General features: G+C 47.2%; 1 protein-coding gene across 1 annotated transcript in view; it reads right to left on the bottom strand.

The window, feature by feature from the left end:
• The window catches only part of LOC116989131 (solute carrier family 43 member 3-like), a 43,962-nt gene extending 40,937 nt beyond the window's left edge, over window positions 1–3,025 (bottom strand). Inside the window, exon 1 of the mRNA XM_033046356.1 lies at window positions 2,830–3,025. Coding sequence (XP_032902247.1) covers window positions 2,830–3,025 — 196 coding nt within the window. The remainder of the gene's footprint in view (window positions 1–2,829) is intronic.
• Between the last annotated feature and the right edge of the window lie 10,328 nt (window positions 3,026–13,353).

Here is a 13,353-nt window from a genome sequence, read left to right as displayed (position 1 = left end):
TATAAAAGTGGATAAGTCTCCAGGTCCGGACAGGATATTCCCTAGGACATTGAGGGAAGTTAGTGTAGAAATAGCAGGGGCTATGACAAAAATATTTCAAATGTCATTAGAAACGGGAATAGTGCCAGAGGATTGGCGTACTGCACATGTTGTTCCATTGTTTAAAAAGGGGTCTAAGAGTAAACCTAGCAATTATAGACCTGTTAGTTTGACGTCAGTGGTGGGCAAATTAATGGAAAGGATACTTAGAGATAATATATATAAGCATCTGGATAAACAGGGTCTGATTAGGAACAGTCAACATGGATTTGTGCCTGGAAGGTCATGTTTGACTAATCTTCTTGAATTTTTTGAAGAGGTTACTCGGGAAATTGATGAGGGTAAAGCAGTGGATGTTGTATATATGGACTTCAGTAAGGCCTTTGACAAGGTTCCTCTCGGAAGGTTGGTTAAGAAGGTTCAATTGTTAGGTATTAATGGTGGAGTAGCGAGATGGATTCAACAGTGGCTGAATGGGAGATGCCAGAGAGTAATGGTGGATGGTTGTTTGTCAGATTGGAGGCGAGTGACTAGTGGGGAGCCACAGCGATCTGTGTTGGGTCCACTGTTGTTTGTTTGTCATGTACATCAATGATCTGGATGATGGTGTGGTAAATTGGATTAGTAAGTATGCAGATGATACTAAGATAGGTGGGGTTGTGGATAATGAAGTAGATTTTCAAAGTCTACAGAGAGATTTATGCCAGTTGGAAGAGTGGGCTGAAAGATGGCAGATGGTGTTTAATGCAGATAAGTGTGAGGTGCTACATCTTGACAGGACAAATCAAAATAGGACGTACATGGTAAATGGTATGGAATTGAAGAATGCAGGTGAACAGAGGGATCTGGGAATAACTGTGCACCGTTCCCTGAAAGTGGAATCTCATGTAGATAGGGTGGTAAAGAAAGCTTTTGGTGTGCTGGCCTTTATAAATCAGAGCATTGAGTATAGAAGTTGGGATGTAATGTTAAAATTGTACAAGGCATTGGTGAGGCCAATTCTGGAGTATGGGTACAATTTTGGTCGCCTAATTATAGGAAGGATGTCAACAAAATAGAGAGAGTACAGAGGAGATTTACTATAATGTTGCCTGGGTTTCAGCAGCTAAGTTACAGAGAAAGGTTGAACAAGTTAGTGCTTTATTCTTTGGAGCGCAGAAGGTTAAGGGGGGACTTGATAGAGGTCTTTAAAATGATGAGAGGGATAGACAGAGTAGACGTGGATAAGCTTTTCCCACTGAGAGTAGGGAAGATTCAAACAAGTGGACATGACGAGAATTAAGGGACAGAAGTTTAGGGGTAACATGAGGGGGAACTTCTTTACTCAGAGAGTGGTGGCTGTGTGGAATGAGCTTCCAGTGAAGGTGGTGGAGGGAGGTTCGTTTTTGTCATTTAAAAATAAATTGGATAGATATATGGACGGGAAAGGAATGGAGTGTTATGGTCTGAGCGCAGGTATATGGGACTAGGGGAGAATACGTGTTCGGCACGGACTAGAAGGGTCGAGATGGCCTGTTTCCGTGCTGTAATTGTTATATGGTTATATGGTTATAACAGCTGGGGAGAAACTGTCCCTGAATCTGGAGTTGTGTGTTTTCACACATTTATACCCTTTGCCTAATGGGAGAGGGGAGAAGAAGGAGTGGCCAGGGTGCGACTCGTTCTTGATTTTGCTGCTGGCCTTGCCGAGGCAGCGTGAGGTATCAATAGAGGTTTGTCTGTATGATGGTCTGGGCTGCGTCCACAATTCGCTGCAATTTCTTGCGCTCTTGCGAACTGTTCCCAAAACAATCTGTGATGCACTCTGATGAAATCCTTTCTTGGTGCATCTGTAAATGTTGGTGAGGATTTACGGGACACTCAGAATGTCCTCAGCTTTGTAAGGAAGTAGAGTCATTGGTGTGCTTTCTTCTCTGGAAAGGGAATTTTATTCCCTCTAGTACCTAATATTTCCATCCGGGGGAATAAGGTTCTGACTGACTAAAGTATTTGTGCCTCACATGATTTTATACACTACTACATGGTTTTCCTCAGCCTCCAAAGTTTAAGAGAACACAATGCAAATCTGTCTGACATCTCCCTGTAACGAATGTCCTCTAATTCTAGCAGCAACCAGATGACCCTCATCTGAACCCTTTCCAAAGTCTCGACATCCTTGCTGAATTGGCGACCCCAAGTGTAATACCCCAACTGCGACCTAACCGAAACCCTATAAAGCTGCAAGTTGATTTTTGTTCGAATATTTAGGTATAGTATCGCCTGATTTGTGGGATAGCAAAACAAATGTGGACAGCAAAACATTTTTCCATTGTACCTCGGTAAACCTGACAACAATGAAACTAAACCGAAAGCTAAACTTAATCAATTGCCCCTCTTCAAAATATCTCACGTCACCATCCTACCTCTAGACCGCCTCCGAATTTACATCTCCCTCCTCCACATCTCTGCTCACCTTACATGAAAATGTATATTTTTTCCTTCTCACCAGTCGATTACTCCACCCACCGGTCAATAAATCTCCCCCCTCCCTACATTCCTCAAATGTATCCAGCAACGACTTCGCCCAGCACCCATCGATCTTTTCTAGCTTCCCCCCAACTATAGCCGTCTGGGAAAAGGCTTCCACTCCATTCGTCACATGCTCATTCTCTCCATAAAGTTTGCCTGATGCCCAAAGTTGCTGCAGCACTTTATGCTTTGCCCGAAATTCCAGCATCTGATGACTCTTGCTTCTCATTTCAAATGACACCCCAACTTCCTTCTCCCCCTGTACTATTCCCGGTCACTCACCAGTTGAATTATTCGGCCCAGGATCGCTGGAGTTGTACAGAGGGATACAGAGGTCAGTGAAGTAGTCTTCCTCCTTCAGCACAAAGACCAGGGAAGGCCAGCCTTGGATCGCACCCGCAAAGCCGAGGCACTCTATCACCCCGGCAGCAAACGTCAAGAACAATTTGACCTTCTCGCTCAGCTGTCCCACGGTCATAATTCAAAGCAATTGCTCTGAGCACCGACAAATGTCACTGCCTCTCTGACAGCGCCAGTCTCGTACGTTGCTGCCTCAAAGGACAATGTTGGTTCTTTACCAGCTCACCTGTAGAGCTGCGTTGCCTCTGTGCTGCGTCGTGCGTTTCGAAGTTCAGTAACATCACCAGAGTGAAATGTCATTCGATTTCAGCTGGAAAATAAAATATGTTGTGAAATTAGTTCCAATCGTCCCGTTTCAGATTCAGTGCAGAAAGCAAATTAAGTAATGTGCAAAACGAAGATCACACAAGAGGTGTAGGTGGCAGATCAATAATTCCCTGCAATGGCAATAGGGCGGTGTTGGAGCTTGTACATTGTAGAGCTACATTCTCTCCAGAGATGTTGCCTGTCCCGCTGAGTTTTTACTCCAGCATTTTGTGTCTACATTTCTGGAAGGGCATCACTGACAGAGTGTCCCACTGTGGAAGGAGCACCGTACAAGGACGATACTGAGGCCACAATGTGAGGGGAGTACAGAACCAGGGGCCACAGTTTAAAAATAATGGCGATGAGGTTGCACTTTTTCACACAGTTGTGAGTGTGGAATTTTACTTCGGAGTCACGTGAGGGACTACGTGAAGAACCCCGCCAGGACGCATGCGTCTGGTATCGCTACACGCATTGCAACGAGTCACAGCAGGGGGAACGACGTTCCCTTAGCGGCAAAATTTGAAAGACGGGAACAGCAGGTAAGGAGACTCTGCGTTCCAGAATTTGAAAGGCGGGAACAGCAGGTAAGAAGACTCTGCGTTCCTTCCACTTACCTTTTAGGTGGAGACATGGACCGGATCCACGAAGGCTGCGGGAAAGCTGGCGGGGGAGAACCGCGGAGTTGCGGGCAGCCGGCAGCAGCAGCCAAAGGCACGCTAATCTCCCGTAATGGGAACAGCTGTGCCCGACTTCGCTCCCGACTTCGCTGCCGCACCGGCCCCGGCCGGGCGGGAGAGGTAAGCAAAAACTAACAGGGTCGTTGACTCCGAGGAGTCCGACTCTGAATAGCCGCGAGCGGCCAGTGCCCGTGCGCATTGGGGCCGGTTGGAGCGGCTTTAGGAGCAGCTGCGAGCGGCCAGTGCCCGTGCGCACGGGAGCTGGTTGGAGCGGCTGGGAGCGGGGAACAAAGCAGCCGCGACGGCCAGTGCCCGAGAGCATTAGAGCCGATTGGAGCGGCTGCAGGAGGGACCATCTTCAAGCAGCCGCGACGGCCAGTGCCCGAGAGCATTGGAGCCGGTTGGAGCGGCTGCAGGAGGGACCATCTTCAATCAGCCGCGACGGCCAGTGCCCGAGAGCATTATAGCCGGTTGCAGCGGCTGCAGGATTAACAGCAGCCGGGAGTGGCCTATGCCCGAGAGCATAAGAGCCAGTTGGAACGGCTGCTGGAGGAAATACCCCAAAGTGGCAGGCACCGGGAGATAGAGGCTAGCCACAGTGGGCAGGTAGTAATCCCCACAGCAGTACCTCGTGTAGGGCTGCACAGTGTTTCTCCCTCATCAGAGGGGAACACCGAGGGTCAATCCTGGGCAAGCTGCAAGAGCTGGAGCAGGAGCGGCTTCAGGAGCAGCCGCGACGGCCAGTGCCCGTGAGCATTGGGGCCGGGTGGAGTGGCTGCAGGAACTGGAGCAGGAGCGGCCTCAGGAGCAGCGGCTTCAGGAGCAGCCGCGAAGGCCAGTGACCATGTGCATTGGAGCCGGTTGGGTGCCCGAGAGCATTGGAGCCAGCTAGAGCGGCTGTTGCAGCAGGTAAGTGGCAGGCTCCGGGAGATGGAGACTAGTCACAGGGAGGCAGCTAGTAAGTCCTACAGCAGTACCTCTTGTAGGGCTGCACAGTGTTCTCCCTCATCAGAGGGGAGTATAGGGGGTCAATTCTGGGCTGCACCTGAACAGGGGTGCAGAACATACCCCTAGTGCACATAGGGTGCAGAAAACCTATTGGAAGACACTTACCATCAGGGAACTGCAAAAGTCTGAATGTTCCCAATATCAACCAGTGTATTTGAAAACATGGCAAGGGAGGGAATTGAAACGAAAGAAAGTTCTAAAAGTCCTAACAGCGGGACGGGGTCGCCCGCACAATAAACAAAAAGACATGACACTAGATCACCAGGATGCACTGGCCTTATATGCAAACCTGGAACCTCCTAACCTCCAATATTAAAATTTGGAGGCATCTTATCTTAACAGGTAAAGAACTTGACATAGAGAGAAACTCTGGGGCACATTAAGCAACGTCTAAAAAGTACTTCCTGGGGAATGCGCTAACCCTCATCACAGACACCGGCACCTCAACGACCACGGAGGATGCCGAAATAGTAACAAACCTACTAATAGTAACAATGGAGGAAGGTGGGTTTGGCTCCTTACGAGGTTGGTGGGAGATTACAGCTCTATCTGGATGCATAGAATATTACTACCGACGCTTATATTTCAGAAGTATAGGGGTATACCATAGAATTATTCAAAACATAATCCTCCAGTTCAGCATGTACCGAACTGAATGTTCATGCTTACAGGGAAAGAAATAATGAAAAGCGCATACTGAACTACAGTGCCCAAATAAAATAGGAATAATGGAGGACATCCAACACAAATCACAGGAATTCGTGTCCAAAAATCTTTATCATATATAGATGGTGGTTGCCACATCATCATAGATTTGACTAATTTGAATACTTTCGTACTTTATATTCATTACTAGATGGGAACCTTTGTTACTGCAAAGGTACTGATCCTAGGGTACTACATGGCAAGCATCGTATTAAAATATGCTTACTATACAGTACTCATTGGAGGTGCCCACAGATGTATTTAACACAATAGATCATCTGCGGTTCACCCTTAACACAGTTCACATGTCAGTGACTTTGCAGTAAGAAAGGGTACAGCCTTAATGGAGGCTTGCAGTAAACTAAACCATCCATCAGACTGGTAGTAGAATAATTGGCATTAGTGGCTGTGTTCCAGCCACATAAATCGGACCTTTACATTATCTAATTACTGAGCGCAATCATGCGTCACTCAAAAATTTATGGGGGGTCATTCTGACAGACCTATGAAGCTACCAACAGAGGCCACTATGGTACTAAAATGGTGGAAACATAACATTAGGCATTGTTCCAATCCAAACATTAACAGCTACCCGTCTATGGAACTTCATACTGATGGGCACTTGGATTGGGATGCTACTTATTCCATCTCCAGCTGTGGGGGAGATGGAATGCACAGGAGGCATCATTATAAACGCTGGGCATAAATACCTGGGAAAGTGAGTGCATGCCATGGCTTTAAGTCATATTGTTCTGGGTTATATCACCAGTATGTTAGACTACAAATTGACTACACCACCGTAGTATATGTCAACCATATAGGTGGAAACTTATCGACATCATGTGACTATCTGGCCAACACTATTTGGCAATAGTGTATCCAGATAGATATTTGGATATCAGCTACCAACTTACCAGGTAAACTGAATTTAGTGGCAGACAACAGGTCACGCTAAGTCTAGAAACACTGTATGGATGTTGGATAAAAATGTATTGCTGGAACAGCACGGTATGGAACACCAGATAACACCAGACCTATTCACATCCATGCTCGTACCAGTTATCGAATTATGTTCTTGGAAACCAGAACCTGGGGCAGTGGTTCAGATGCATCTTCGCTGCTTTGGGGGATCATTTATGCATTCCCTCCTTCTGCCTCATCAGTCGGGTATTTAGGAATAAACAATAGACTCCGCGTCTGGTATTTTGATAGTACCTGATTGGCCTACTCAACCATGGGTCCCGGTGATATCGACATGGTTTTAGAACCATGCATCACCATCCATCATAGACCTAACTTACTGGTTCTTCCCGCAACAAGGGGAGTTACCCATGTCATAATTATATATAATCTATTAATTTATAGAGTTGAAAGCACCTCTTCTACACCTGGGACTGACGGACCGAATGTGGAATTATTTCAGCGGGCCACAAGACAGTCCACCAAAACATCAGTACTTGGTGTCATCAAGAAATGGGAAGTACTGTCACAACAATAATCATCACTCACAGATCTAAGAACACCCCGTCTGTTCTGGAATTCCTGGCAAGTCTCGATGAGAGGCTCAGTCATAGTGCCATCAAATGCGCCAGAAGTGCTCTGTCAACATACCTGTCGCAAGGAACAGAGCGGCATTATGTTGGGACACACCCTGGTAACCAAATTCATGAGGGGCATTTTAATATTAATTCCCCAAGAACCAGGTACTCCCAAATATGGAGTGTGAGCATTGTACTGACCATGTTAAGAAACTGGTCTTCAGCTACAGCTCTGTCACTACAGAAACTGACTATGAAAACAGTCATGCTGATGGCCTTGGTCACGGCACAAAGGGTCCAGTCACAACAGAAACATAGGTTGGACAACATGATTATTCATCTGGAAATTTAACTTTTCACATCTATGAAATAGTCAAACAGAACAGACAGGGGTCAGCAGGCCTAAAAACAGAATTCAGGGCCTACCCGACAGATGGTCGTCTCTGTATTGTAACACACTTACTATTATATATGGAGTATGCAAAGATCATCAGAGGGAAGATATGTCACTTTAATCAGCTACAAACAGCCACTCAAAACAGTGACAGTCCAGACCATCTCTAGATGGCTTAAACAGGTCCTAATAAAGGCTGGAGTAGACATTAGCATTTTTTAACTCTCACTCCACCAGGGCTGCGGCTACATCGGCAGCTATGAAGGTGAACGTTCCTATGGACCAAATCTTAGAGACAGCAGGATGGTCAACGGAGGAATCTTTCCAACGACTTTATAACAAACCAGTCATTGAACCTGGAACATTTGCAGAAACAAATGTAAGTTCTGTAATATCATTTACCCCATAAATAGGGGCAATAATTGGTGTTAATATTTTTATCGTTGGGTTCTCAATATCGTATTGGTGTCTAATGATGTTACTCTATTCTCCCCATAATGAAGCCAGATGTGATGCATGGACTCGTTTCCACGGCATGAAATCACAGAGCTTTAAAATCTTCACGTAGCCACTCACGTGACTCCGAAGTAAAATAGTAAGATTAAACGAGAACTTACCAGTTTGAAGTTTGATCGTTATTTTATGAGGAGTAACGTTGAGGGAATACGTGCCCTCCGCTCCCACCCTTGATCATATACTCAACTAGTATCTCTTCTCTAATCTTACTATGTTTAGTCATTACAGTTATCTGTGATTTCACACCGCTGCTTTGAAGAATGTCACGCATGCGTCCTGGCGGGGTTCTTCACGTATTCCCTCAACGTTACTCCTCATAAAATAACGATCAAACTTCAAACTGGTAAATTCTCGGTTAATCTTACTATTTTCTGCCTCAGTGGGTGCCGGTTCTCTGGAAACTTTCAAGAGAGAGCTAGATAGAGCCGTTGAAGATAGCTGAGTCACGGAATATAGGGAAAAGGCAGGAACGGGGTACTGAATGTAGATGATCGGTGCTGGCTTGAAGGGCCGTAAGGCCTACTCCTGCACCTATTGTCTATTGTCTATTTTCTATTGTCCATTGTGAGCGTCACATATCCCTCGAGGAATAACTCCTTTGAAAGCTCGTTCCATATACCGTGTGGAGGGGTGGAGATGGGTGGCCGGCGACAGTGTGATGTGGTCAGTGCAGTAACGCTGTGTGTGTTCTCCCTTGATTCTCCTTCTCTGGGTAAAGGACTGTACTTCTCTGTACAGAATGTGTACGTTCTCCCCGTGACCTGTGTGAGTTATATCAGAGATCTTCTGTTTTCTCCCGCACTCCAAAGGCGTACAGGCCTTTCGGTTAAGTTGTTTGGTATGATTGTAAAATTGTCCATAGTGTGTGTCGGATAGCGTTAGGGTGAGGGCATCGCTGGTCAGTGCGGATTCACTGGGCGTAGGGCCGGTTTCCGCACTGTATCTCTAAAACTAAAAACTAAATTGAACGAATTATTTCGTTAATCAATGAAAATGCCACGGCGGTATTCAAAGATTACATACTGGAGGGTAACATCCACTGAGACGTGAGGGGTTTATCTCTAAAATAAGAAAGGAGCAATTATTTTAAAGTGAATATATTATAGGGCGCCCGATTTCCAACTGAAGGTCAAGGATCATATGCAGAAGACAGCGAGTAACACAGTGTTATTTTCGAGGTGGACTTTAACTTCCGCAATATCGACAGGGACTTACTCGGACCAAGAAGATTAGGCAGACAGATGTTTAGGTGTAATCAAGCAGTTGCCCCATTCCAGGCAAGATGGGGAGGCATTTGAGAGGGTGTTGATGATGTTTAGCAGAATGCCGCTTTGTGTAGAGGATTCAGCTCCAGGTAAAGATTGGATAGTCTTGGGTTGTTATCTCTCGAACGTCAGAATTTGAGGAGAGAAGTCATAGAAATATATGCAATTACTCGTGGCACAGAGCGAGTTCACCGTCAGAAACCTTTCCCAAGATGGAATTCTCCAACACTAGAAGACATAGTTATAAGATGAGAGGGGAGACGCAACATGTACACGAGTGGCAATAGTTTCACATAGAGGCTGGTGGGTATCTCGAACGAAATGTCAGAGAACGTAGTAGAGGTAGCGACAATTATCACATATAAAATATATTCAGACAAGTGCATGGAGAGGAAAGGCTCAGAGCCATATTGGGCATCCGCAGAAAATGTGGATCTAATTTAGATGGAGCAATGGTCCGCATGGAAAGGTTGGGCAGAATGTCTTCTTTGCGTGCTCTACGACTCTACGACAACACACAATGTGGCACCATCACCGCGCCGTGACGTTTGGAGAGTCTGTTTTATCATGAGGGATGCTTGTCGTGACAGATCTCAAAGTTTGTTCTAATCCTGTCACTATCTGTTAATCAGGCTAGAGAGGATTAATTTCATTCTAAAGAATCTGAGGGTTCCTGTGCCGCTCCAGTGTCCCTACAGGACGAAGGCCGTCATTACCGGCCGAGCGCGCCGGGGATGGCACCCGAACCAAGGACATGGCCGAACGTCACTGATGGATCAAACTTACTTTTATCACTTTTCCCAAACTCGACAATAACCTATAATTAGTATCTAGTAAAGACCTAGACGTCCATTAGTTAGGTTGGTGTGTGGGTTTGCTGACGACACGAAAATTGGAGAAGTTGCAGACAATGAGGCATGCTGTCAAAATGTCCAGCGGGTTATAGGTTACAGTGAATACATGGGCGGATAAAAGGCAAATGGAGTTTAATCCGAACAAATGTGAGGTGTCGTACTTGGGGAGGTTGAATGGAGGAAGAGAATTTGTAGTAAATGATGAAACCCTCAACATCATTGATGTACAGAGGGGTCTTGGATGTGAAGTCCGTACATCCCCACAGGTGGCAGCACGTCAATAAGTGGTAAAGAAGACATGTGGTTTGCCTTCATTCCTCTGGAAATTGAGTATAATGCTTAGGATGTCAGGAAACAGGTTCTAGAGGACTTTGGGTGGGCCGCATTTAGAGTATTGGGTGCAGTTCTGGTTGGCTATTTGGAGTAAAGACTTGTTGGTTTTGGAGAGGGTGCAGGTGAGGTATACAAGATTGTTGCCTAGACTAGTGGGTTTCAGCTACATTGGTAGAGTCATTGAGTCATAGAGTCATAGTGACACAGTGTGGAAACAGGCTATTCAGCCGAACTTGCCCACACCAGCCAACATGTCCCAGCTGCCCGTGTTTGGCCCATGTCTCATCAAAACTGTCCTATCCATGTGCCTGTCAAACTTGTCCTTAAAGTTGGGATATTCACTGCCTCAACTACCTCTCTGGCAGCTTGTTCCATACACCCGCCACCCATTGTGTGAAAACGTTACCCTATTAAGACTCCTATTCAATATGTTTCAATATGTGGCCCTTGTGGCTAAAGGAATCAGGGGGTATGGAGAGAAGGCAGGTACGGGGTACTGAGTTGGATGATCAGCCATGATAATATTGAATGGCGGTGCAGGCTCGAAGGGCCGAATGGCCTACTCCTGCACCTATGTTCTATGTTTCTATATGTCTATGTTTCCCCTTCAAATTAAACCTATGTCATCTGGTCCTCGCTTCACCTACTGTGGAAAAGAGACGCCGTGCATCCTCCCTATTTATTCCTCTCATTATTATATACACCTAAATAGATTAGCCTCATCCGCCTGTGCTCCAAGGAACAGAGTCCCAACCTACTCAACCCCTCTCTATAGCACAGACCCTCTAGTCCTTGCAACATCCTCGGAAATATTCCCTTCCCATCTTGAGAACATCATTTCCAGCTTGACTACATACTTGAATTGTTTTCTTCGTAACTTGGAGATTGGGGTATGACTTGTAAGAATTATAGAAAATAGATTGACTGTCAGAATCTTTCTCCCAGGTGGAAATGCCCATTGATACAAATACATCGACAGATGCTCCTGAACACACCATCAGTGATGTAACATGGGGTCATTGGGTGTTTCGGGTCTTTCAACATCAGATACCCTCACCCAGGCGACCCAGCCATAGTTGATCAGACCATGACTTGTGTTCAGGTGGCATTCGCTCCTCCCTATGGACCTCTTCTCCTTATCCAGAGCCATCTCGAGGCATTCTCCGCTGCCTCTGTGGTGTTCTTGATGGCCTTTCTCCTCGCCACTCCGTTTATGCCCAGTGCACTCAAGGCTTTGTAGGGCGATTGCCCTGCAAAACCTCTGCTGCCAACCTCGATGGACATACACCTTGCCTTCCAGCCCTGCTTGCGGCAGTCTATGCCCAGCTCTTCATACTTGGCCATCTTCCTCTCATGGGCCTCCTCCAGACGGTCCTCCCACGGCACAGTCAGTTCCAACAAGTCGATGTTTTGGTCGCCTCTGAGACCAGGAGGATATCTGGCCTCAGGGTGGTCGTGGCAATGTGCCGTGGGAACTTCAGCTGTTTCACCAGGTCTACGGAAAGCTGCCATTCCTGCGCAGTTGCCAGGATTCCTGACATTCCTGGCTGCTGTGGTTCTTGGCAGCTGCACTCCGGCCTTCACGAAGGTGATCATCTGGGTGGTGGGGCGTTCTCGTCTACAGCTGCTGATTCACATGCTGATGGCTTCTGCAATGGGTTTAAGAACCTGGTCGTGACGCCATGTGTACCGGCCCTGCCCAAGAGCCTTTGGGCAACAGCTCAGGATGTGTTCCAACGTCCCCTTGCCTGAGCATTGCGGGCAATCTGGAGATTCCGCTTTGCCCCAGATGAAGAGGTTCGATGGGCTGGGCAGGACATCATACACTGCCTGGACCAGGAACTTGATGCGCTGTGGTTCAGCCTGCCAGAGCTCAGTCCATGTGACTTTTCGGTCCATTGCCTGCTCCCACCTTGTCCAGGCTCCCTGCTGCCTCAATCCAACTGCTCTGCTACACCCCTCCTCCTCCACCACTGCCGTCACTTCCTCCTGGACCAGCCTACGCCTCTCCTTCCCCTTGGCCTTGTCAAACTGGGGAGATGGGAAGATTCCCAGGCCAGCTCTTCCCCGAGTCACTGCTCCCACCAGGACTCTGTGGCGTATCCGAGACTCTGCTTGCAGCACGACTTCGCCGGCTCTCCACTTCCTCCCAGTTTTCACCTCCACCCCTGCTTGAGCCACCTTGGGGCCGCTGGAGTCCCTGTACAGCATCACCTCTCTGACCCGAGTCACCTTAAACTCCTCCTCCAGGGACTTCAGGGGCAGCTGGAGCTTGGTGTTATTTCCGTAAAGGGCGATGCTGCTAAGGCTCCTGGGCATTCCCAGCCACCTTCTGAGAAAGCTGCCGACTTTCCTCTCCAATCTCTCTACGATGGATATTGGGACTTCGTAGACAAGCAGTGGCCAGAGTATCCTTGGCAGGATACCATGCTGGTAAATCCATGCCTTGAACTTGCCGGGAAGCCCCGACCGGTCCACTGCTCTCAACCAACTCTCCAGCTCCTGACAGGTTGCCAGGACAGATGCTGTATCCTTCAGGCTGCTGTTAAACACCTTGCCAAGACTCTTCACTGGCCTTTCGGATACAGTTGGGATTGGTGACCCTTCGATGTTGTAGCGGAACCGGCCATGACTTTGCCCTTCATCAGCACCAGTGACCTTGATTTTCCTGCCTTAAACCTCATCCTTGCCCATCTAATCAGCTTCTCCAACCCCTGCAGGATCCACCTGCCTCCTGGCACTGACTCAGTGGTGACAGTCAGGTCGTCCATGAAGGCTCTGATTGGTGGTTGGCGCATTGGTGGTTGGCCCATAAATACATACATTTAGATGAGAGCGGGTTTAATT

Source organism: Amblyraja radiata, chromosome 28 (assembly GCF_010909765.2).
Source record: "Amblyraja radiata isolate CabotCenter1 chromosome 28, sAmbRad1.1.pri, whole genome shotgun sequence".
NCBI lineage: Eukaryota > Metazoa > Chordata > Chondrichthyes > Rajiformes > Rajidae > Amblyraja > Amblyraja radiata.
The sequence above is the reverse complement of the archived record's forward strand: the minus strand, read 5'-3'. Positions and strand labels throughout refer to the sequence as shown.